Source organism: Tenrec ecaudatus, chromosome 6 (genome assembly GCF_050624435.1).
Source record: "Tenrec ecaudatus isolate mTenEca1 chromosome 6, mTenEca1.hap1, whole genome shotgun sequence".
Lineage (NCBI taxonomy): Eukaryota > Metazoa > Chordata > Mammalia > Afrosoricida > Tenrecidae > Tenrec > Tenrec ecaudatus.
The window spans coordinates 149675483-149702182 of record NC_134535.1 but is presented as its reverse complement, the minus strand read 5'-3'; the positions used below and the strand labels follow the sequence as shown (position 1 = coordinate 149702182).

General features: G+C 43.3%; 1 protein-coding gene and 2 pseudogenes across 4 annotated transcripts in view; 2 read left to right on the top strand and 1 right to left on the bottom strand.

Moving 5' to 3' along the window:
* Positions 1 to 1832: 1832 nt before the first annotated feature.
* LOC142451710 (protein FAM136A-like) lies at positions 1833 to 6837 on the bottom strand (annotated as a pseudogene).
* Positions 6838 to 7667: 830 nt separating this feature from the next.
* SUV39H2 (SUV39H2 histone lysine methyltransferase) overlaps positions 7668 to 26700 on the top strand; it is a 30349-nt gene continuing 11316 nt past the window's right edge. For 2 of the 4 annotated variants that reach the window (XM_075552344.1, XM_075552341.1), the window contains exons 1-2: positions 7668 to 7817; positions 11573 to 11718. In XM_075552344.1, coding sequence (XP_075408459.1) covers positions 7787 to 7817; positions 11573 to 11718 — 177 coding nt within the window. In that variant the 5' untranslated portion in view covers positions 7668 to 7786. Of the gene's footprint in view, positions 7818 to 11572; positions 11719 to 11977; positions 12130 to 26700 lie in introns of those variants that run through there. The other 2 variants (XM_075552342.1, XM_075552343.1) reach the window with 2 other exon arrangements.
* LOC142451295 (small ribosomal subunit protein eS8 pseudogene) lies at positions 19771 to 20310 on the top strand (annotated as a pseudogene).

Genomic DNA, 26700 nt, shown 5'->3' with positions numbered 1-26700 from the left:
GATTTCAAGCTGTTGGAATATGAAAGTTGTAAAACCTCCAGAAACTCCTGTGGACTCATGAGAAGATGAGTACAGAAGACAGATAACATCTTGGCACTATAATGAAAATAGTAATGAAGTTATCAACAGCCAAAGAATCTTAGGGTTCCTGCACCATATTTGGAGAACCACACCTTAAATAGTAAACATAATAATGAATATTGAAGAAATGGTTGGTAGTCTAGAATTAATAGGATTCAGGAGTGGAGAAACCAATGACATTGCTGGTTTACTATATATATATATATACACACACACACACATTCCAAAAACTTTAATTCATTTCTTTTTTTTGGTGAGGAAAATTAAAACTTTTTAAAAAATTAAACCACTAGGACAATACATCAGCTTTAAAATAGCAAACGGATAGGCTATAGTCTCACTTCCGGTATTGAGTTGGTAGAAAAGTGACATGTCCCTTATCGAAATATGTCACTGAAGCAGGAGCACCACATAAGTACAGAGGCCTCAGGCAGATGGTGGTATTTGGTAACGGGGTGGCTCTCTGCTTCAAAGGAGTCAGTTCTCCCTCATCCCTGAGTCACTCAATCTCCCCTGATTTTCCTGTTGCCAGGAAATTGGTGTAACGGGCTTCTGATCATACAGGGACTAAGCAAGCAGCCAGACCTGCCATCAGGAAAGACTGCTACAGAATGACATTGTTTGGAAGAGGGCGAACAACAATGAAGCCCCCAGAGAGACGGCTACAGCGGCTACAGACCTTTCTGTTCATAACGACTGCACAGGCCCGGGCAAGGGTTGGTTTTGTTCCAGAAAAGGTCATGAGGTGGTCAACTCAACAGCAACTACGAGCAAGTAAGACAGGCCACGTGCACGCTTTTATTTCATTCAGCAGCCAAGTTTCTCTTCCCTTGCTCATTCCCAGATACTGGTGGATATGTAACCATCAGACCTCACCCCCCCACTTTTCTTCCAAGGGGAAGTGTTACTGAGAGATGGTCCTGTCACTCTCGTGCACAGAACAGCCAGTGAGAAGGAAGCTCTGCCTCCCGTAGCCAGGGTGACAGTCATTCATGTTTCTGCATACTCCCTGTGCTGAAAGATTCCCTGTGTGAGAATTTCGAGAACAGCACATCTTGACAGCCAGGTAAAGGCCAAAGAGCCATTCAAACGTTCTTATCCAAACCACCCTGGCTTCTGGCATGGCATCCGACTCAATCTCAGACCCTTGTATGTAAAACAAAACCAAGAGAAACGAAAACCTACAGATCCATTTTCCTCTTCTGAATTAGTGCGCTCATGGATTTTTACAGCTTATGGAAAACAGGGTGATGATACTTCTTGTAAACAGGAGCTTGGCAAGAAAGAAATATTTCTAAAACTCCACAGATTATGATAAACAGGTTGGAGGAACATGCCAGCCTGCTGGTACCTGTAAACTCCCGAGAATCTGGTGCCGTGGGGCGACTCTGGCTTGGGGCACCAAGGGAGAGACCCATGGCCAGGATACGTACGACCACATAACTTGGGGCTTCACATAACTCGCTCATACTACCTCCAAACCAAATTACAGCACCAATTTTGCCCACTTCCTATAAAATGGAATTTATTTTTAAAAAGCCAGTGTCCAGAGCCTGGTGACATAGTCCTTAAACTTGCTGCTATCCTTGTTTTTTTTTTTTTTCTTTCATAAAATTCACTACTAAAAAGACCCAAATTCCCTTTCTTCTATTTTGATCAGCAGTCCCAGGAGTAACCACTATGTCACTAGGGTACCTTTCATTTGTATATAGATTTCTGCCCTGATCCCCAGTGGCCACTGGCAAAGACATTTATTTTATAATGGATATGGGAGACTCCATCTTCTTGGGCATGGGTGGGATGAGGTGCCTGTGGTCATCCACACAGCTCTCCAGCTGCTGGTTCACCTGCACCTCCTTACTCCCTGCGTCCATGGAGCCTTTGGCTTTGTCGCTGCAGTCCATGGCGCAGGCCAGATGGTCCTGGGACCTCTCCAATTTGCTGGTCACCAGAGGCTCGACTTATGCCACTGGCTCATGGCTGTGCTCAATGCACTCGTGTACCTGCTGCATGGACACCAACCCGTCCTCACAGCAGTTAGCGCGACACCGGACATGACACCCTGCATCTTCGGGATGTCCCCTCTCTCCACACTCTTCACCCTGGAGCTGGCTGCTTCCTACACGTGGAGCTGCGGCACCTCTGGGTAACTTTGTGCCAGCGTCCACCCATTCCACTCATTTTCAGTGAAACTGATAAAGCCCACAAAACTCCAGACACGATCATTGGACAATTTTATTTATTATCTGCTCCTACAAGAAACTAGATGGGACCTTTGTTTTATTTGCTGCTACGTTCCGAGGACTGTGTACAGTGTCTAGCACGCTCTGAATGACGGAAGCGCCTGGAGAATAGTGAGCAGAGGGGAGAGAGTTGCATAAGATTAGAGAGGCAGCTCTGATCACAGAAGTCCGATCGGGCCATCTAAAGTTTGGATTTTTGTTCACAGTTGCATTGCAAAGTATTTTAAATAGAAGTATATGTTCCACCTTACGTTTTAAGATCGCTTTTATAGCTGTATGGAACATGGGTGAGAAGATCAACCAGAAGGTTTTGCAGGACTCCACTTGAGAAATGATGGGCTGGCTAAGGTACTTAGCAGTGGAGATAAAAAGTGGGTGGAACCAAGGTGTATTTTAAAGAAGAGAGTCTTAACCACTTGTCAGGTTGTCACACTCTGGTGGCGTGGGTGTTGCTGTACGCTGGAAGCTCTACCACACGTGTTTCCCATCCTAGCAGTGGAGCTTTCGGAATAAGACTAGGGAGGAGGAAGAGGCAGGCCACTGGTGAAAAATCAGCCACTGGAACATCATATGACAACTTGGAAGAAAGGCGTTTAAAATACGACTGAGCCCGAGTTGTCTCCTCAGAGTAGAGCTGACCTAAGTAACACGAATGGAGCAAAGTTTTGGGGATCTTCATTTGTTACAGTGTGACTTGAGAGAAACAGGGGTTAACTCCCGTTGATAATTGGACCACGGAACGTACCAAACATGAATCTAGGAAAATAAGACATCAGAAATGAAATGGAAGGACCAATGTCCTAGGCATTAGCCAAAATAGATTGGGATTGGCAATATTAAATCAGGCATACAGTTTACTACGCCAGGAATGATAAATTTTAGAGGAATGGTGTCATATTCATCACAAAAAAAGAGCATTTCAAGCACAATACTGTTAATGATAGGACAATACCCATAAAGCTACAAGGAAGATTAGTTAGTACCTCTATTCAAATTTAAGCACCAATCACTAAGGTTGTTAGGTACTATCTAGTCAGTTCTGACGTAGAGTGACTGTGCATACTAGACTCTATGTATAACAGAAGTAAAGAGTGCTCAGTCCAGCAGTTGTTACGTTTGAGCCTCTTGTTGTGGCTACTGTGTCAGTCATCTCTTTGAGGGTTCTACTCTTTTGCTGTCCTTCTACCAACCATCACATCCTTTTCCGGGGAATGGTCTCTCATAGTAGAATGTCCAAAGTACGTGAGATGAAGTCTCACCACCCTCATTGTGACAGAGCTTTCTGGCTGTACTTCCATGACAGATCTGCTTGCTCTTTTGGCAGCCCAAAAGAATATTCTGCATCATCACCATAATTGAAGAGCATTAATTCATTGGTCTTTATTCCATATCTAATTTTCACACGCATATGAAGCAATTGGTAACACCATGACTTAGGTGGACCTTTAGTCCTCCAACATTCTTGTTCTTCAGCACTTTGCAGTCGTCTTGTGTGTTAGATCTGCTAATGAAGTTCATCGCTGGATCCCTTGACTGCTGCTTCCATGAGCATTGATTGTGAATCCAAGCAAGATGAAGTCCTTGACAGCTTCAGTCTTGCTAAGATGCTGGAAGCTATGTCACTGGTATGTCAAATAAAAGCAGGCTTACCCACCGTGAACAGGTTTCAGCAGAGCTTCTGGACTAAGACTGTAAAGAAGGAATAGGCTGTCCACTTTTGTGAAATCAGTCACAGAAAACCTTTGGAATAGCAGTGTAACGGTGTCAGATACTGAAAAACATTAAAGCGATGAAGAAACTGAAGAATGGTACCATTCCCTTAAGTCTGAAATTGATCAAATGTCATCAAGATGTCTTAGCAATCCCTGGTGACAGGAATGCTAAAGTGGGAGCAAATAGGAAGGCCTGGTAGTTGTAAAATAGGGCCTTGCTGCAAGAAATAAAGCTGGAGATTGCATGATAGAATATTGCACGACTCTACTTTCATCACAAATACCTTTGTATAACAGCATAAATTGTGACTATATATACGGACTTCAGCAGATGAGACACACAGGAATCACATCAACTACCTTTATGGAAAGACAATGGGGCAGCGCAGCATCAGATAGAACAAGGCTAGGGGTTGACTGGAACAGACCATCAATTTCTCATAGGTTCAGGCTGAAGCTGACAAAAGAGTGACAATAGAAGTCCATGAGGGAGAAAATGTGACCTTGAGTATATTCCATTTGAATTTAGATAGATGTGATGCGTCAAGCACTAATGACCCGGTGGGTTGTGGGATGACATGAAGAACCACACACATGAAGAAAGCAGAATGTCATTACAAAGATAGAAAAGACCAAAGGGGATGTCAGAAGAGGCAGAAACTTGCTCTTACATGTAAAGAAGCTAAAGTGACCAGAAGAAATAATGACGTGAAAGAGCTAATCAAAATTTCAAACCGGCTTCAGAAGACAAACGTAACATAATGAAATGTGCAGAGACCTGGAGTTAGAAAACCAACAGGAAAGCTCGAAGCTGAGAAAAACCGATGAAATAAATAAAGGCTTGAGTTGCAATATTGGATTCTATGGAGAGAATATTGGAAATGCAGAAAACACCCAAAGAAGATGGAACGGGTAATACAGTCACTGGACCAAATGAAATTGGTCAACACTCCATCAGGAGCGATCCATAACGGAAAGTAATCAAGGAAGAATTCCGTGCTGAACCGAAGGCTTTAACAAAAAGAAGACAGCTCCAGGAATTGAAAATTCCAAGTGAAATCTTTCAACAACTGGATTCAGTTGTCTTTGCCAAGAAATTTGGAAGATGGGTACCCTGCTATACAGGGTCGCTATGAGTTGGCAGATTCGCTGACAGAGTATCACAGGTGGCAAGACTTTATCCCGTGTAATTTGGGACAGGAGGGGTCAAGTATAGGAAGACCCTCAATGAGAAGGGTTGACACTGTGGCTGCAACAATGTGTTTACTTGTAGGGTTGGGAGGATGGTGCAGGACCAGGTCCTATTGCACACAAGGTCTCTATGAGTCGGGACGGACTCGATGGCACCTAGCAACAGCAACACTGACGTAGTGTGTTCATGAATTCGGTTTGGAGAGGGAAAGTCAAGATGACACCTAGATCTCCTGTTTGGGACATATGAATAGATGGTGGTGCCAGTGTACTGAGGTGCAAAAGATTTGTGGCACGTGGAGTGGAAGACACCAAATCTAGAGGCCAAACAAAAATCAGGGGTTCTTTTGTCAATATGTTCCATTTGAGATGGTTTTATTTAGTTTTTAAATCGTTCTATCGGCTTGTATAGCTCTTATCACAGTCCATCCATCCATTGTGTCAAGCACATTTCTACATACGTGGCCATCGTTTTCAAAACACCTTCTTTCTACTTGAGCCCTTGGTATCAGCTCGTTTCTGCCCTCCGTCATGAACCCTTGATAATTTATAATTTTTTGTCATTGAGATGATTTTATAAAACATAAGTGGGTCTGTCAGCTACGTACTCTGGGTATCCAGGCCTGGAATTCAGGGCAGAGGTCAAGGATGGAGATAAAAAGCTGGGAATTTTAAGCATTAAGTTGACATTTAAACCTGTGGGAATTGGGGCAGTTACAGAGGAGGAACACCGAATTTAGGGTGGATAGAAGAAAAGGAGCCAAGAAGTGGGGTGCTGTAAGAACAGAGAGGTACAATTAGCACACTGGGGTGAGGGGACTATGGGAAACAGATACAGCAAAGAGAGAAAGCTCTATCCCAAGTGGTAAAGAATCTGTAAGAGCATCATTAACAAGACAGGGAAAAGGTAGAAACTTTTCTAGACAGAGGGAACAGAATGACCAAAGGCCTGGGGACAGGAAGCAAGAACTATCTGAGTAAGAATTAGAATGGGGGAAATGAGCATTAGTTTGAGAAGCGGAGACATAGCACAAAGGGCCTCTTCTGTAATAGCACTGAATAGGACTTCTGATTCTTTTATCAGGATAGAAAGTGGTTAAATACATAAAATGAGAGGTTAAAATATAAAAGCCTCCCAAAGAGAACATGTTTCCCATAACTACTTTCCTATCGTTCCTGTCTAACTGAAACTGTACATTTTTGGGGGTTTTAAAATTTATCATTTTCCCCTAATACTAATGTTTGTAAACATACTTTTTAGACAGCTAGAAGGTATTTCACAACCGACTGAACCAAATTAACCACTCCTTTAATGCTCCACGTTTCTTTACGGTGTTTCAAATGCGTACATGGCACTTTAAATGTGTAATTTTGACTCAATTAAAAAAATATCACTGGTGAATGTCAAACTGTTTTTTCTAAAACAATTTTCACAATGTAGCTTCTAAGATGTTGCTTTAGATTGTTGGGAACCATTTCCGTGGATCTAGCGAGAAAAATGGAAGGGGCGGCGAACGTGATGGAGAATGGAAACGTTATTTGATTTGAGAAACTTCTGCAGCGACAAAGCAAACAATTACTGAGGCGGTGGTCTTGCTGTGGATGCGCATGTCCCCTCAGACAGGCAGGTCAGACATGCAGACCCCCAGGCTGCACCAGAATCATGGGTGCATTTTAACCAGCTTCCCCGGACAATTCATAAGCACCTTCAAATTTGAAAAGCCCAGTAGAAAGAAAATGTTTTTTAGATGATGATGATGTGTACAAATGTGGTTGACCCAATGGATGGATGTACGGATTGTGCTAAGAGCTGTACGAGAGCCCCCAATAAAATGATTTAATATTAAAAAAAGTTTGAAAGGTCGATTAACTTTAGTGAACATTAGAATCTCCTGGAAGGTTTTCAAATGTCCAGAGTTCGCGTGGATGCGCACACCGATTGAATCAGAACGCCCGCGGGTGGGATGCCTTTCCGAAGACCCGGGCGCACGCACACAAAGCCGCCTCCACCGATTCCACTGGGCAGCTTATTTGGAGACCCGGTGACCTAAGGCAGGGAGAAGAAAACAAACAAGGGTCTGTTCCGTCGGGGGGTGGGGGGGGGGCAGGAGCAGAAATGGGAAAGCTGTTTCATCAGGTATCCCCGCTGGACGTTTTGCATTTTGTGCGGCGTGCTTGCGATGCCTGTTTCACGGTGGCTTGAAAAGCGGGGGCCTTGGCTGCGAACGCTGGCACCAAAGGACCTAACAAGCCCAGTGACGGGTCGGCGGGACCGAATGTGGGGCATACCCCCCCCCCCCCCGAGCCCGCCCCCGAGCCCTGCCCGCCGGGGAGCTCCGCGCTCCGCAGCGGCAACGTGCGGCGCAGGCGCGCTGGCCGCCGTCGCCGGGCCTGGTCCCCCGGTGACGTCAGCACGCTCGCGGGTTCCAGGCGCGCCCCCCGCCCGCCCGCTCGCCCAGCGCGGCTCCCGAATCCCGCGCCGACCGGAGGAGGGCGGGGCGTCGGCCCCAGCTGAGCTATCCCGTCCGACCGCGCCAGTTTGAATGAAAGCGCTACAAGATGGCGGCGGCCGGGGCCGAGTCGCGAGGAGGTGAGGGCCGCACCGCGACGCCCCCTCGCTGTCCCTTGTTCTCCATTCTCCACGCGGCCAGGGACGCGGGGCCGAGACGTGGGGCCGACCGCGGGGGCGAGAGGCAGGGGCGACGCCTCCTCTCAGCCTGCTGACACCCGACCCCCCCCCCCCCGCCTCTCCCTTCCCCGGGCCCGGCCCCTCCGCCTCAGTCTCCTCTCCGCACACGCCTCCCGGCGCTGCCCGCCCCGGCCGGGCCCCGAGGGGCCGCCCAGCCCAGCGGCTGCTGCGCGGCGGCGGGGGGCGGGGGCGGCGACGGGACGCGAGCCCCGCGGACTTGGCGGGCGCGCAGCGTCGCCCTCACGGCCCGGCCGGCACCGGGCTCTGCAGGGCTGTTCGCCTCGCCCCGAGCCGCCGCCGCGTGGAGTGGGGGCGTCCGCCCGCCGCCGGGGCGGGCAGCGGGGCAACGGGAGGCGGGCTCCGGCGGCCGGGCGCCCCCAGCCAGTCCCCTGGGACTCGGCGTCCGCGTGCGCCTCGGGGGTCGCGGCGTGGCCGCTTTGTGGGGGCGGTGCGGGCGGGCCGCGGGAAATCGCCCGTGGTGGGCATTCCAAATTGGACCCTGGTCCGAGGGCTCAAAAGGAAGTGGGGGCCGACGTGGGGGTGGCAAGACGGAACCGAAATGCGAGGCCACCCCAGTCGGACCCAGCGGGCGGTTAAGCTCGTTGGAAGACGCCCCGCGAGTGGGCATCGCTTGGCTGTGCGTAATTTGTGCCGCGCTGTGCCCGCGGCGGCTGCCGGCGGACGCGCTGCCCCGCGCGCTGGGGAAACTGGAACTTTAACGCTTGCTGGAAGTGAAGCGTGCCTTCAGCCGCTGCACGCTCCCGCTTTTCTTCTGTTGTCACCGACAGGCGCCCGTGGACACGAGTTTCAGGGTTTCGTGGGCATAACCCAGTGTTTAATCCGTTAAGTGCACAATTTGTCCACATGGCTCTCCGTGCATGGGAAGGTTGGCCTGTTTACCAAATGTTTGCCACTTTTATAGTCAGGTGGATATTTATTCTTTCATGTCATCTAATTTTTTTCATTCGCAAAAAATAGTTGCGGGGTCCCCATGGCACCTCTAGGAGATGAAAATCGAAGGGACAGCATCTCTTGTGCCATCAACAAAAGGAGGGCTGACCACACAAAAGGTCCTGAAGTTTCCTAGGATTCACAGGACTGAAGGCATTGTTTCTGTTTTACCCCTCTCCTAAAAATCCCACACACACCCCTTTTTTGTTGTTGTTGTTGTTGAGAAATGCCTTTCACCTTCTTAATTTGGAGTTAGTTGCAGGCAGTTAGTCAAAGTGGTGCTTAAGGAGACAATGGCTCCAAAGTAGGTTGGAGAGGCGGAAAGGTATACCCTAAAGTCAAAGCAGCTGAGTTTTAAGACCAAAGGTTCTTACGGCTACCTTGGGGAGCCACCAAGGAAAGGTTCCGTTTCCGGCCAGATTGTGTTTGGTGAAGCTGTTTACGGCAGCTCCTCACACTTATTGGTGCATCTGAATAGCCATGAGAGGGAGACCTGTCCAGTGTGGTCCTAAGGTGGCAGAACAGGGACCAGAGCAGAGAACCTTCACGCTTCTCTAGTGCTAACGTGTAATACTCAATTCACTGCCATTGAGTCAGCCCCAACTCAGTGACCCTCTCTGAGTTTATGCTTCTTTATGAAACATTTTAAATGTTGTAAGAGCGTTTACTGTTTACAGAGATTTAGAGTAAACTTTTATGCAACACAATTCCTTTCGGCTTTCTTAAGGTTGAATGATTTTGTTGAATTTGGATTTGTTTTTCAATATGGATTATGTAAATTTATACTCTGGTCTTTTGGTTATGGCTTTTAAAACCATACAGGAACACCTCAAATAGTCACAATATACTTTTTATATTTACTGTACCAGGGTTTTCCCCCCTAACTGATTTTTGTCCCCTTCAAAGTGATGTATTTACATTTTTTTACAAAACAACCTTGGCACCTTCAAAGTACTCTCCATTATACTTAATACATTTGTCAAATCTGTGATTCCATTCTTGGAAACATTTTTCAAACTCATCTGTTTGGATGGCTGACAGCACCTCATTTTTTCCTTCACCTCTTCTACATCATCAAATCACTGCCCTTTCATGTCTCTGCACTCAAAGAAACAAAGAGAAGTCGCACTGAGCAAGGTCAGGTGAGTCAGGTGCGTGGGGCAAGAGAGGCATGTAGTGTTTTGCACAAAGCTGGCTTACTGAGATGGCTGCTTGAGCAGGTGCATTGTCTTGGTGGCAAAACCAGTCTTCCTTCAGCCACAAATCAGGCCTTTTTGTTGCATACTGTTACTCAGTCTTTTCCGAACTTCTAAATAGAAAGCTTGATTAATACTTTGACCTGAATGAAGAAAAAATGCACTATGAGTTGACATTTTCATCCATTTGGGAAGGTGATGGACGTCCAGAAAGGTTTTGTTTTTTTTTTGACATTTCACCATTTTTGAAATAATACCACTCACACACTTGAGTTTTTCCCAGAGCACTGTCCTAGTAAGCTGTGTTCAACATCACAACAGTTTCTGCGGCATTTTTTCTTAGCACTAAGGAAACCCATTTCACAGCCACACGCTGTTCTCTTAAATGGGCCAACACAAAGATCAAGGTTCAAGCAAAATTGCTTTTGCGAAACAATTCTCTGTGACCAGAGGGAACTTTTCCAGGCGACTCCCCTGGGTGCATTCACTCAGAGGGAGTTGCTGGATGCTTGCCCAGCGGGAAAGGGCATCCTATGAAAGCTCTGCCGGCAGAGTTGTTTGCCCTTTTGGGGGGGTACTCCCTCGTAGTGCTTGGGTGTGTCTAGGGGTCCTGGTGGTGTAATGGTTTCCTGTTGGACTGCCATCTGAGGAAAGGCCCGTGTGAAACCTCTGGCCACTTTGCAGGAGGAAGCCAGGATGTCTACTCCCCAGACAATTACAGTCCCAGAAACTCACAGGGCAGCTCCGCCTTGCCCTGCAGAGAGGGTCACAGTGGGTCAGCATCAACTCAACGGCAGTGAGTTTGCCTTGGTTCTGGGGTCTAGTCACCATGATGGTCAAGCACTGCCACCTGCGTAAAAAGAATAACGCTTCATTCAGCATAGGGAAAAATAAGACATGTCGTGTGTATATTTTATAACTATAACACTATATTTGAATTGGATTTCACTTACTGTCCAGTTACGAAAAGGAAACTGTGAACTGTAAGATTGTGTTTGAAAATATATCTTACATATATTTCTGAAATGAATAAGGATTTCCCCAGGCAAACAAATCAAGTTGAGTAAAACGTGGATGGCAGCTGTATTTTCTGTAGAATATAGTGGAAAGTAAATGTCATAGAGCTGTACGTTTCATTAAAACACAGTTGTATTTAGCAGGGAATGTAGCCGAGAAGCCGAAGAAATTGTGTCTGCTGATCTTTGCATCTATATATACTTTTAAGAAAGCTAAGAGTTAAGCATTTTGTTCAAGTGGCTTAGTAAAAATGTACTGACCTCAATTAAACATAGGTTAGAGGCCCCTGAGAAAATTCCGATCAATTTACCAAAATCATTCTCTAATGCTAAACTTTTAATTGAAGACACGTAATTGGTTTCTTGTCATATGAATTGTTAGTCTTGTAAAATTGTCAGCTGAAGGGTGGGGATATAGAAGTTTTACATTTTTCTTTTTTGTTGTAATTGAGTAGCTATTTCATTAGTAAAGAATTCTATTTTCTTATTGTAGCTTGGTGTGTGCCTTGCCTAGTTTCACTTGATACTCTTCAGGAATTTTGTAGAAAAGAAAAACTCACATGTAAATCGATTGGAATCACCAAAAGGAATCTAAACAATTATGAGGTGGAGTACTTGTGTGACTACAAGGTAGTAAAGGTAAGGCAAATACCTAGCCCCTTGAAAGAGACCTCCTCAGACTTAATTCAGTGTTTTATATTTTTGTAACTTAAAAAGAATCTTAAAAATGAGCAAAGCTCCTAATGTTTAAGCTCTTAAGCTGTGATACTATTTATGTGCCCTCTCCTCTATAATGTCTGATAACTTTGAAGAGCTACTGAAGCATGCAATGTTCTTGCATTAGATATTGTACCGTGCTGTGTCATTCTACATCCAACTCTTGATTATCTCTCTGTAGATTACCAGAGCAAATGTTTTATCCCAGATTGCCTTCTTCTGTCATTCATTTTGTCCACTATCACCTGAAGTCAACCTGGAAATTCACACCAATTTTAGTGTTCCTGAGTCTCCTCACCACTTTTATGTCCTGACAGCCTTCAAACTCCAGAGGTTAGTGAGGTTCTGTGGTGCAGTAGAAGGGCCTGGAGTTCAAAGTAATTGTGAGCCTCGGGTTCATGCAGGCATACCTCATTTCATGGCACATCGCTTTGTTATACTCATGTGGCAAGTCATGCACTTGGTGAAAATTGAAAGTCTGGCAGCCATGTGTCAAACCTACTTGTTGGTGACATTTTCCCAATAGCAAGTACTCTGTGTTCCTGTGTCACATTGCAGCAAGCCTCACAATATTTTAAACTTTTTCCATGATACTGCTAGACACTTAATTGACTAGAGTGTAGTATGCACATAACTTCTATTTGCACTGGGGGGGGAAATGTGTTTGATTGATTGCACTACTCTGGACTGGAACCTGCCATAGCTCTGAGGTATGCCTGTACTTTGTGGTTTCAGCGAAGTCATGAAACTCTCTTGGGTCTCACTTTATGTCTTTAAAGATGACAAGGTTGCTCTTTAAGAAGCATTTCCATCTACAACTTATCTCTGAATAGTGCACTTCCTTCTTCAGGTACTCCGATTTGTTCATTAATCGGTTAGTTCTTCTGGATCATTGCATTCGAAATCTTGTTTACTTACGTATTTGCCTTCTCCTTCATCTTCCATACTGATTTCACTCATTTAAGTTCAATTTTTGTGAAATGCCCATGTGCCTTTGGTATCCCTCCTTTCCTCACCCAGTGACATCTTAGACGCCAGCATTCTACCTACATTCTCAGCATCCTTCAACACCCCAAACATCTCAGTCATATGCCATCTCATTGGTAAGCTCTGGACAGGGAATATCAGTAATCATGCTTATTTGCTCTATTAAAACTTGTGATTTCTGCTTTCAAGCTGCTCAAAACTTTTTACTTACCTGTTGTTTTCTTTTTCTGTTCTTGGCAGATTTCCCCCTGCGCCGCCACCCCCACCCCACCCCCACTTTTATTTTCTGAACTCTTACACTCCCCCTGACTCAGGAAAACCCGGGTGGCACGGGTCTAGAGCTCAACTGCTAACCAAAAGATGGATGGTTCAAGCCCATCGGCTGCTCCGTGGGAGAAAGAAGGGCCGCTCTGCCTCCTGTGCAGGTTGTCGCTCTGGAGAACCCTCTGAGGCAGTTCCTCCTGTCCTACAAGGCCACTGTGAGTCACACTACATGGCAGTGGCTTTGGTTCGGTCTGAACCCTCTCATGCTCATTGAACAACAAGATATTTCAAGTTTTATCTGTTACCTTTCCTTCACCTCCAGTTGTCTCTCTGTATCTTCACTCATGCTCCCTCTCAAAGGTGTTAGCATCTGTCTCTTCCGCCCTTTGTCCTTCTCTTCATCACTACTCCAAACGAAATTGAGCCTGCTGCCACTTCCTCTCGGCCTTGCTGGCTTATCGTGTCCTTTTTCCTACAAGCTCTCCTCCTCTTATCTCATCAGTAACATATTCAGATCTTCCCTGCCCTTCAAAAGCCTTGCTCTGACTTACCTTCCTACTTAAGCAAATGTTTTTCTCTTATTTTTGAGATGTGATTTAGCGTACAAAATTGCTTCAGAAAGTTCATGGGAAGATGCGTGGTTTCTTTCCTAGACCTTTTTGAAGCCCCGTTGTATAATTCACTTACTTTCAAAGTATACAATTCAAAGCTTTTAGTCTAGTATATTGTGCACTTATTACCACAATCGCTTTTAGAATATTTTCACTACTTTTAGAAAAAAGCTCCATACCTCTTAACCACCAAATCCTCCTCTTTCCCCCTGCTGCCAACTCTAGGTAACCATTCGTTTATTATTTCTTTAGTTTGGACTTTTATGGATATTCTTTTGTTTCACGTAGCAAAATGTTTTCAAGACTTATCCACATTGCAGGATGTATCAGTATTTCATCCCTTTTCATCACCAAGTAATATTCTACTGTATGGCTGTGCCACACTAATGTGCCCCTTCATGGGTTGGTGGACATTTGGGCGGTTTCCAGTCTGGGGCTATTATAAGACCATGCTGCTATGATCGTGTACATGATCATTCACATTCATGTGCATGTGGGTGGGTATACCTTTTCATGTACTGTGGGGAGAGTCGAGAAGAGCAATTGCAGGGTCACATCGCAACTAAGTGCAATCATTTGAGGACTTGTCAGACTGGTTTTCAAAGCAGCTATTCCATTTCACCTCCCCACCAGCTCTGGATGAGCGTGTGCTTTGCTTCACACCACCCCCACCTTTTCTTGTTCTACCTCTTTGATTAGAACCATCCTAGTGGGTGTTAAAGGATATTGCATTGTAGTTTGCATTTGCATTTCCTTGATGGCCAATGATATTGAGCATCTTTTCATGCATTCTTTGGTCGTTAGTGTGCGATTTTGAAGAACCATCTATGGATCCTATTCCCATTATTTAATTGGGTTGTTCTTCTGTGTGTTCAGTTATGAGCCATCTTCCCTCCTTTCCACTTAACTTTTCTTATTGTTTGCTCGGAATCTCCTGTACTGTTTTCTAATCCTTTTTATTTAGAGACATGTAGGTATTTTCTTTACGTTTCCATCCTTGGCTTTTCATCTTGTAGGGCTCTTACGTGACCTTTTCCCCAATGGTTTCTATTCTCATACATCCAGGTCATAACTCCCAAAGATTCCTGAAGGCTTGGCTTCAGTTTAAACTGAACTCACAGTACTTGTGTATTCAAATTCAAGTGTACACCCACTTTGTTCTCTCAACCGTGCATCCTGCTCTAGTGTTCCCTGTCTTGGTTAACAGAGCCATACTGTGAGCAGTTACCAGACACCTTTAAATCCTCCTCTCCTTTCTACTCTCTCGATTTTGCAGCTTATGAGTTTGTGTCATCTCTGCCTTTCTAGTAATCTTTCCTATTTGTTCCTGTTGTAGTTTAGGCTTTTGTCTTGTCACTTGGTTTTCTAATCTTCCATATTAATTGTTGATATCAGCTACCTTTTCTTTTAACCTGAGTATCAGTGGCATAACAGGTTTAGATACAAAGAGGTATATAACAAGTCATATTGATTAATAGCTTGGACTCCAATAGCTAAGGGAGTGCTTTGTAATGCAGACGATCAGCCCTTAGACTACTCAGGACGTTAGAAACCTCCACTCCCTCCCTTAGCGCACTCCTGAAATAAATACCCATGAATTAGCCTAACAGATGTATAGCAGCCATTCACGATGTCTGTGCCTACCTCAGATCATGGAGTTCCCTTGGGATCTGGGTTTACCTCAAAAGAGCTGCCAAGATTCTTTCACAGACAGAATTCCAGTGGTCTGAGTATTTTTTTGCTCTTTAGTTTCATTTTAATCTTTCTCATCCATCCTGTTCCTTTCTTTTGGATTAAGCAACTTTCTTTTGTTTCACACATGTCCCAAACACCCTTTCATCTGTCCCTTATTTCTTCTACCTAGCACCAATTATTTAACTCACCTAACCAATGCTACTTCACCATCTCTTTAGTTCCCCCCTTTTCTCTTTCTCTTTATTTTTCTTTCACGTTATCAGGGCAAGAATAAAAGCCTGTAACCCTGACTTTTCCAGTAACCTGTTAAGAGAGGATACTATCTCAATGCCATTCCTGTAACGCGATAAGAACTGTTACTAAAATAAAGCTCTGATTGCATTAGGGCCGTCCTGTAGACCGCAGGTGCTTCCCAGTCTCAGCTGAAACACTTTAGTGTGTGAGGTTCTTTGTTACCTTGTCACCAGCAACCTTTCCAACCTCCTCACTTAGCATGAATCCTATTTTAAACTACATTGAAATACTTGTAGATCCTTTCGTTTAGCTAAGATTGATCGAACACCACTGTGAGCTGGGCACTGCTCAAAGCATTGGGAGCATCACTTACAAGGAGACTTGGCTTACAATTCCTTGAACATATCTGGTGAGTTTTGTGCCTTTTTGCTTTTTCTTTTAATCAAGTCATTCATTGCACTACTACATTTTCCTTTCTTTGTTAGTAAAATCTTACTTGGGGAGCCAGCCTCTGTGCTAAGGATACCACTTGTTAACTTTTTCCTTCTTCACCTCCAGCAAAACTGTTGGCTTCCTGTCCAGGACTTAGGTAACAGCATAGTTCTGTTCATCGTCGCAGAACTTGTCACATTGTTTCATTGTTCTGGTGCCTTTGCTTCTCTGCTAGATTGCGCGCATTTGAAGGCATGGACTGTATTATTATAGTCCCTGGTACATAGTGAATATTTAGTGGTTAGTGAATTTATTTTTGGCTTATAGATGGAAAGATTTATATCAATAAATGGTTTACAGAGTTGTAGAAATTGATCAGTCCAATCCAGTTCAAGTCAGGCTGCTCCTGACACATGGAAACTGAGAAATAGGAAGCAGCACTTTGAAGCAGAGACAGCAGGGGGCACAGGCTGGTGGATGCAGAAGCTGAAGTCAGCCAAATGAATCCACCATTGGTAGTCTTCTGATGGGTCCTGCGATCATCAGGCAGCACACCAGGAGGTGGATGACCAGATTCGAGATCCAGCTCTGGCAGAGGGTGAAGCACCAAAGAGGGTTCAACTCTGCTTGCTTTCTCTCTTTTATACAAAAGGCTTAGGACACCAGGCCGGGGGGTGGGGTGGGGGGCGGGGAGGGGTTGTTGTCATCAGGCTTTGATGAGATTGATAGGTTGAGCTTCATCCCTGCATGTCCATTTGGCATGTCCATTTGTCAGAAGCTCTAACCATTATTTTCACAGATGGAACGTTTGGGGCAAGAGCAAGACCTTTGAGCCATAGTGGTGAATGTGGTTAGTGAATTGAATTGTCTTCTGGATTAACCCTTTCTTTGGCTTCTACCATAACTATTAGGGTAGACCTTCATCACTTTATCCTTAATGTAGAACAGCAATCTATTAGCCAATATCTTCCGTTTCTTCCCACAGATGCATGGTAGGTACTACATTCACACTGGAAATAGATTAATAAGAAGTTCCTCACTTTAGAGAACTTGAAACTAGTATGCAAGACTGGGAAGGATCCACTACAATAGTATATAGCAAGTTCTATGGCACACACTTTTACAAGCTCCTGTGAATTGCATCTAGGCCTGGAGCCAAAGAAGACAAGTGTTGGAATTCAGTATTGCCTCAGCTTAGAAGATGAAGAGGTAGAGAAAGCATGAGAGGAGTGAAGGCTTATTCCGGGGAGTGAGTTGGAAAACTCTAAAGAGCAGCACAACCTGATTTGTAATTCAGAGAACATTTTCTCTACAGTAAGGAAAGTAGATTAGCAGGGAGAGAATACTGCATCTGACCAAAGATTCTTAATGGCTATCATAGTTCAATCTAAGATAAATGATGGTGCCTAAATTAAAATCATAACAAAGGGGATGCAGATACATCTGTGGTTGTGTGGTCAGTGGGTAGGATAGGGATTAGGCAGTAAGGGAGCCATTGCTAAGCACACAAAGGTCAGTGACTTGGAAAATGCTGTCAATAATCTGTTCACCAAGATCCGAGACTATAAGAGATGGGACTAGGTAGAATTTGGAGAGAAGGGCTGAGGACATTTTCTAAATCAACAAGGAGATCTAACTGGAAACAAGGTTACTGGCGGAAGCACCGGCAGTAGATCTAGTTATTCATGACTAACTCGCAGGGCCACCACTTGTCTATCAGTTTGTTGTACCATGGTGACTTGTGTATTGCTGGAAGCTATGTCACTGGTATTTCAAATGCTGGCGGGTTCAAATGTGAACAGGTTTCAGCAGAGTTTCCAAACTAAGAACAGACTATGAAGGAGGAATTAGCCACTTGAAAACCTTATGGACCGATTCAAAACGTTGTCAGATACTAAAAACCTCTTGAAAAGAAGCAGAACATCGTTGAAGATTGCCAGATTTTGAGCCCCTCAGATAAGAAAGCACTCCAAATATTACTGAGGAAAAGCTGCCTTCTCAAAGTAGAACCAAACACCGTAATGTGAATGCAGTAAAGTCTGGGAGTAAAGCCTTCTGGACGACCTTCACTTGCTAATGGAGCACAAGTCAAAATGAAAAGAAACAGATGCAAACATCCATTAATAAACGGAACGTGGAACGTACAAAGGATGAATCTAGGAAAATTGGAAGTTGTGAACAATGAAATGGAACACATAAAAATTGACATTATAGAGTCAATAGGGAGCAGAAATGGACTGTTCTTTTCCATTTTGAATCTGAAAAAATCAGATGGCTTACTTTGGTGGGACTGACACAATCAAGAGGAATGATGTTGTATTCATTGTAACATGGACATTTTAAGATCTGTATATAGAAGTATAATGCCGTCTCTGATAGGATTAAATCTATCTGTATTCAAGGAAATTCAGTCGATACAATCGTTATTCTAATTTATGCACAGCCACAACACTCACTAAATGAAGAAGTTGAAGAATTCTACCAGTTTCTTACATCTGAAATTAACCAAACGTGTTTGAGATGCATTGATCATTACTGGCAATTGGATACAAAAATTGGAAACAGAGGAAGGAATAGGAGTTGGAAAAATATAGCCTTGGTGTTCAAAACAAAGCCAGACTTGGCATGATTGCCAGTTTTTCAAGACCAGCTTCTTCAACTCATAAACCTCATTTCAACAGCACAACCCACATTGACTTCTCCAGACGGAATGCACAAAAATCAAACTGATGACAGCTGTGAGAAGGAGATGATGGCGAAGCTCAATATTAGCAGCTAAAACCAGACTAGGGGCTAACTGGAACAGACCAATCACTCATATGTAAGTTCAGGTTGAAGCTGAAGAAAATTAAAACAAGTCCATGAGAGTCAAAATACGACCTTGCGTATATCCCACCTGAATTTCTAGAACATCTCAATAATAGATTTGCTGCATTGAACACTAATGGCAGAAGACCTGAGGAGCTGTAGGAGGACATCGAGAATATCATACATGAAGAAAGCAAAGAGGTCATTAAAAAAGGAAGAAAGAAAATATCTAAGTGGATGTCAGAAGAGACTGAAATTTGCTTTAAATTGTAGAGTAGCTAAGGTAAATGGAAGAAAGTATGAAGTTGAGGAACTGAACAAAATTTCAAAGGGCAACTCAAGAAGACAAAGTCAAGTATAGTGAAATGTGCAAAGACCTAGAATTAGAAAACCAAAAAGGAAGAGAACTCTTGCTCAGCATAACTTAAACTAAAAGAACTCAAGAAAAAAGTCAAGACTCGAATTGAACTATTGAAAGATTCTATTGGCCAATTATGGAATAATGCAGGAAACAACATCAGAAGAAGACGGAAAGAATACAGTCACTGTACCCAAAAGAACAAGACAACATGTAACCATTGAGAAGTTCAAGCTGCACTGAATGCATTAGCCAAAAACAAGGCTTCAGGAATGGAAGGAATACCAAAATCCACACAACTGGACCAATAGATAGATAACATTATGATAAGTGGAGAAAAGTTTGAATTGTCAAGAATTTTGTCTTACTTGGATCCACAATCCATTATGGTGCCAGTGAAGAATATTCCAATACAAAGAATATTCCAAATACGATGGGTTGCCAAAAGAACAAACAAGTCTGCCTTGAAAAAAGTATCCCCAAATGCTTCTTAGAGCCAAGGATGGTGAGACTTCATCTCATATATTTTGGACATATTGTCAAGAGAGACCATTTCCTGGAGAAGGACACCATGCTTGATAAAGCATGGGCATCTCTCGGGACAACCGGCACAAGCGCCGCAAGACCGGGGGCAAGAGAAAGCCCTACCACAAGAAGCAGAAGTATGAGCTGGGGCGCCCGGTTGCCAACACTAAGATCAGCCCCCGCCGCATCCACACAGTTTGTGTGAGAGGAGGCAACAAGAAGTACAGGGCCCTGAGGCTGGATGTGGGGAACTTCTCCTGGGGCTCCGAGTGTTGTACCCGCAAACCGACCATTGATGTTGTCTACAACGCATCCAACAATGAGCTGGCCCAGACCAAGACGCTGGTGAAGAACTGCATCGAGCTCATTGACCGCATACCGTACTGCCAGTGGTACGAGTCCCACTCTGCACTGCCCCTGGGCCGGAAAAAGCTGGCTCCTGAAGAGGCGGAGATAGTAAATAAGCGATCAAAGAAAATTCAGAAGAAATACAATGAACGGAAAAGAACGCAAAAATCAGCAGTCTTCCTTCTGGAGGAGCAGTTCCAGCAGGGCGAGCTGCTCGCTTGTATTGCTTCAAGGCCAGGCCAGTGTGGCTGAGCAGACGGCTACGTGCTAGAGGGGAAGGAGCTGGAGTTTTATCTGAGGAAAATCAAAGCTCGCAAAGGGAGATAAATCTTCCCATCCTGGCACATGTATTAAAGGTGTTTGTTCTAAGAAAAAGGAAAGCCTTCAACCAGATAGATTGATCCAGGGGCTAAGACAATGGGCTCAAACATAACAATTGTGAGGCTGGCACAGGACTGGGCGCTGTGTAGTTATGTTGTATACGGAGTGGCTCTGAGTCAGAACTGATTCTGTGGCACCTAACAACAACAACTCGGCAGGTCTATGGGGGCATCTACAGTTGTCCTTTGCCAAGCACTAGGGATCTCAGCAATGCATGGCACAGGGGTTTAGTCCCTGGTGTCATGGATTTGCCTTCTAGTGATGACAGCTATACCTTAAATATTTTTACACTAAGTGCTCAATTATATTTAAATTAAGTGTTAACAGCAGAAGGATATAACTTACCTGGAAGGAAGGACCTAGGCAGGTGGGAACTGGTGTTTTAATATTAGTAGTAAAGGATGAAAGGGCAGAAGAGAGGCTGGCTGACTGTCTAGGAACAGAAAGGAAGTCAAGTCAATCTGTGAACATAGTGCCTGGAGGTGTGAGATGAAGCTGACGGAATGGGCAAGACCTAGAAAGTGCAACTCTGTCTAGACAGGAAGGGGATTTTGGACTGTCTTCATGGTAAAGGGACTCAGGGAGTTTAGGCAGAGGAGCGGCATGATGCGATGTGTGTATCGGAGAACATAACACTTGTGGCTGCGCATGGGTGCATTCAGGGTGACAGAGTGAACCCAGAACAGTCAAGCTGTTCGAGTTGACTAAAAAAATGAGAGGAGAAAGACAGCATGAAGAGTAAGGGACAGGAAGAACCTTCAGAAAGACACAGAGACAGTAGGGAAACAACCACAAATGTCAATCTTGGGAGCCTGAGGAAGAGAGAAGGTCAGCTAGAGAAAGTGGTGTGCCGTGAACCAAAGACGGAACTTGCTGAGTTTGATAATAGAGAAATGCTTGATGCCTGTAGGGCAGTTTCTGTGGTATGATGGGTAGGATAAGTCAAAATGGAATGGATTTAAAGAATAAATTACAAGTGAAAAGGGAGTGTTGAATTATATGGGCAGCTTTTCCAAGAATCGTAACATTGAAGAAAACTAAAGAGGAAGGCTACCTAGACCATATGAATACTTATAATTTTTTTAAAGTATATTAAAAATTTGAGTAGGTAACATGCATGTAATTTAAAAAAATGAAATGCCATTAAAAGCCATATTCACGTACAAAAGGTCTATGACCCAGTCTCCTGATTCTTTCACCCCTAGCAACTTAGATCTTTTAGAGCTTCTCTATGTATTTATATGTAAATATATGTTTATTTCAAAAGAAGTTTCTTATAATTGTTCTCTTAAAAGGGGTGGGGGGTGGCTGGTGGTTTCTGGTAGTGAGAGCTCATAGGGGAAAAGTGAAGAGACAAAACTCTGCAGCCACCTTTTCTACAGCTGCATGGCTTTGTCAGGCTGACAATGACAGGAATTTACGCCAGGTGGTCTCTTTGTCTGTCTGCATTCAGAGTGAGGGGCTCCTGAAAATAACTAGGAAGAGAGTGGAGTGTGGACCTGGAGGAAGTGGAGGAGAAAAAAATAGCCCGCTGAGGAATGGACAAAATGCTAGCTGATGGAATACAGTGGCTTTTACTATTGTTGGTGTCCAGTGCAGTGTCCGTGCAAGGGTATAATGGTACTGCTGTAGTCTCCTGCTTAGTGATTACTCTGCAGCGGTGTCCGTCGCCTTGCCATCCCTGACAGTTGCTGTGTTTACTCTTTATTAACATACTTAGCAATAAACGGGAACCGAGAGTACATTGAAAGCTCTCCTTAGCTTCACTCCAAAGCTATTTCTTTTTTCTTTCTTTTTCAATTAATCACTTCATTAGGAGGGGTGTCTTACAAATCTTGTAATAATCCATCATTCATTAGTATTAAGCACACTTGTACGTATGTTGCCATCAACATTTCCACAACAGTTTCTTTGCACTTGAGCCCATGGGATCAGCTCCTCTTTTTTTCTTCTTCCTCCCCGCCAGCTATTGGGTCTTAAAGTATCTGGAAAATGTTCTATAAACACCTCTATACTGCATGACACAAACTAACAAATGTTCCACTTACTAACAATAAATTCATATTCCTAGAGTGTGTTCTTGTCTGTGTATTTTTTAAGAATTAAAATATCAAAGTAGACTAAATCCCAGATTTGAGAAATCAGGAAAACAGAACAGCAAGAAAATGACTCTTCCAAGTTCGCAGGACTAATAAGTGTCAATGTAAAGTTGAATCCAGACCTCACAGTTCCCATTCTGGTCAGTTGCTGGCATGAAAATCCAGTGACTACATTTATAAAAACCCATTGCCATCAAGTTGATTTTGACTGATTGCTACTCTATAGGACAGAGTAGACCTGTTCCCGCGGGTTCCTGAAGCTGTTGACCTCTGCAGAAACAAACTGCTCACTCAGACCACCAACCTTTCATTCAGCAGCTCCCTGCTTAGCCCTCGGTGCCACCAGGATGTTGGGGTTGTTGTTTTCATTTATTCTATCAGTTCTTGGACTGCATATTCATGGGATATTGTCTCATAAATACATTTGTCCTATTCCAATACCGAGTAATGGTGGTTTTCAAATTTGCATTGAAAATAACTAATTGCAAGAATTCTTGTGAATTTTTTTCTCTCCCCTATATATTTTTAAAATTTGGGTCTTTGTTACTGCTTATTGGCAATGGGCAGTTAGCAAATGATGAAAACAATATTAATATTAAAAACATGAACTATTTTCCCCAAGTTACTGTTGTACCTTTTACATTGTGTCCATATGGTGGCCCCGGTTTCTGTTGTATATTCAGAAATACTTATTCAAAGCCTAAAATAAGTTAGGCAGTTGTGCTAGGTTCTTATGACTGAAAAGTAAGATTTCATCTCACAAATGGCTTATAGTTTAGAAGTGATTAACACAAAGCAGTGATCACTTCCTGGACAAGAGAGACAGGAAAGAAGATTTCATGGAAGTCTTTGGACATGTCCATTGGCATGAGTTTTTTTTAAAAAACATTTTATTAGGGGCTCATACAACTCATCACAATCCATACCTATACATACATCAATTGTATAAAGCACATCTGTAGGCATGAGGTTTTTTAGTGAGTTATGTTTTCTGCACATGAAAACATGAAACAAAGTTCACTGGGCAAATGGCAGCGCCCTTTCTAATTAGGAAAAGCTTTGTCAACAAAAAGGTAGAAGGCCTGCTATGTTCTAGAACTTACTGCCATGCCGGACGGCTAGAGGGCAGTGAGATTGAGGGCCTAATGGGAGATTGAGCCAGGAACTAAACCAAGATGGACCCTTTTGCTGATAACTTTGAACTTTATTTTATTCAAAATAAATGGAATGGGAATCCATCAACATTTTTTAAAATGGGGAAATAACAATGATTCTGGGTACTACCTTTTACTTCTATATGAATTCTGTGCTTTAGTAAAGGGTAAACTTGAGTGTTGTCAGTTTGAGGCAGGAAACTCGGATCATTTGGAAAATTAGTATGATTCAGGCAAAAACGAAGAACCTGGAGTAAGGAAAGTTACAGTAGAGATGTTTAGGAAGACGTGTCTAGAGAAATTCCCTGATGAGATGAGAAGTAATCAGTTTGGGGTTTGTATGTCTAGAAAGAGGGACTATTCACCATAATGGCAGTATGGAGAGGACATACTGGGATGTGTCCCTTAAGGTGGTAGATTGCTGTGAGAATCTCTTGGGTGTGCGGGTAGTTAGCTAGTAGACTATTGGATATATGAGACTACAGATAAAATTTCAAGAGCCAGCAGCAATGAGGTTCCTCAGAACATTCAGGGCTAGAAGTTCTAGCCTGGAATCTAGCTATTTGGAAATTTCCAAAATATTTTATATGTGACTTTTGTGAGAGGGTCCATAACTCTCACCAGGATCTCAGAAGAGATGAACCCTATTCCGTGTGAAAACAAGGCCCGAGGACAGAGCCGCAGTTGTCTGCATTACATGATGGGCCGGCGAACAATCTCAGCAAAGGCAGGAAAGGAACCAGAATGTGGAGGGAATCTGCTTATGGAAGGGCAGCATTGGTTGATGCTCCAGGAGGCCAAGCAAGCTAGGACTGAAGGGTTCTTTGGTTTGACCTCTAGAAGACTGGTATAATTGTTGCCAATGAACAAACGAACAAAGTATGTTTGTATTTAATGAAACGCCCCACAGAAACACCACGGTTTCTAGGAATTGTAAAAACTACTTCCCTGTAATAAAGCTCAGAAACCTTAGCCAAGGTAGTATTCAAAGCTATCTAAAAGCTGGTCTTGCCTTTCCATTACTGTTTTACTCTCACTTCAACATTCCAAGCTTTAGTCACTCAAATCCATCTCTTCATTGTTTTCTTAATAAAACCAAAAAGCCATTGCCATTGTCTGGACTCGGGGAGCCCCTATAGGACAGGGTTGAACTGCATAGGGTTTTCAAGGCTGTGGTGTTTATGGATGCCCATGGCTCCATCTCCCATTGAGCTGATAGTAGGATCGAACTGATGACCTGTCAGCAGCTGAGGTTTTTAACCAATGCAGCACCAACCCTCCTTGTTTTCTAGCTACTTCACACAAATAGTAGTTCGAATCTCCTGCTAGCGTTTTTCCTCCTGCTGTGTTCCCAGCCAACACATCATATCAGTTTTCTTATGTACTTTGCTATACTTCCTTAGTGTCTTTTTCTGAGTGTCTGGCTTATATTGATTTTCCTCTTCCTTTATAATGAAGTGGTATTTGTTGTAATTGCTTGGGCATTTTAAGTGTTATTTCCTTATACTGCTTCACGTATTAGTGCCATCTTTCCCCAATGATGTTATTTTAACTCCGAAATGCTAATAATATCTTAAAATATATCATACCCACAAGTGCCTGAACTTTCATATACTTGTTTCAGATACTAAAATATTTATGTGAACTTAACCTAAGTCAAACACAGTGTGGGGAAATGTCTATAAGAGGGGGGCGGGGGGAGGAAATCATTCCAAATTACATAACAATGATTTAGGATCATTTTTACAACCGAACTCCATTGCTATAGGTCATCAAGAGTTAATTACATATCAGAATAGCATATACATACAATTTGGGGGGGGGCGAATTTTATTTGGAATTTTAAGTATCATTAATTGAACTTATTTCCTGAGTCAAAGTTTTTTGCATGTAAGATTAACTCATTTTTCACAATAAAAATACCTTTTTTGGTCTTAAAAGGTAAAAGTTGTTTGTAAAATTCAAACATGTCTACAAGTAGAACTAGAAAACTAATATTTCTATCTTTGTCAAAGGAATTCATGTTTTATAAGCATGTCTAGTGCCTCCCATAAATTAAGTGTAGGTACCAGTACTTAACGTATTATTTGTTGAACATATTAAACGTAGTTACTAAAATGCAACTGATTCACCCAAGATTAAAGACTAGAATAACTTATTTTTGGAGAAAAAAGTCTTACTAAATGAGGTAAAATTCAAAAGCAGGATGATTGGTAGTTTCTGGAGGGTCATTTTTAATAATCTGACTTATATATTTGTTTGTTGGCAACTTTTAGTATAACCAGGACAATGATAGAGGAAATTGTAGCTCTGACCTATAGGGTCCCTGAGTCAGAATCAACTCAATGGCAATGAGTAGGTAAGTTTAGTAAATTTTGGTGTGCAGATTCCACCACCAACAGCCCCCAATTACCATAATTACCTGACATTCAGAAGGGAAATCCTTTACTTGAATGTATGTTAGGATATTTTTTTTCCTGGAAGTCATAATATATATTTCCATGGAAGTAAAGTTTTGTGTATATCCTGACACCATAATTTAACTTCTCTTTTTTTAACAGCATGTTTTGACCAATTTTCACAAAGAAGCAAAGTTTTGAGTCACAAGGATAACTGGTTGGCTTAGTAGATTGCATTAAGAACGTTAAGATGCAGTTTAAGAAGAAAAAACGTATCCCCAACCCATTTTCTACTTCTCGGACAGATAGAATTGCCCTATGGGTTTCCAAGACCACCTCCTTACAGAATCAGACGGCCACGTTTTATCCAGTGGAGTGGCTGATAGGTTTAATCACCAGCCTGTAGCTTAGCGGTGAGTGAGTGAGTGCTTAATCACTGTCCCACTAGGGTCCCCTAAATGCAAGCAGTGGGGACAAATTAAGCGCCCTCACTAGCCAAGTGACGTGCTTCCATGGAGCTGTCTCACAGTGCCCCTCGTCCCAATTGGTGCCTCAGCAGTATTTCAGCCAGCACGTGTCTTAGACCTTCCAGATCACTCAGAAGGCTTT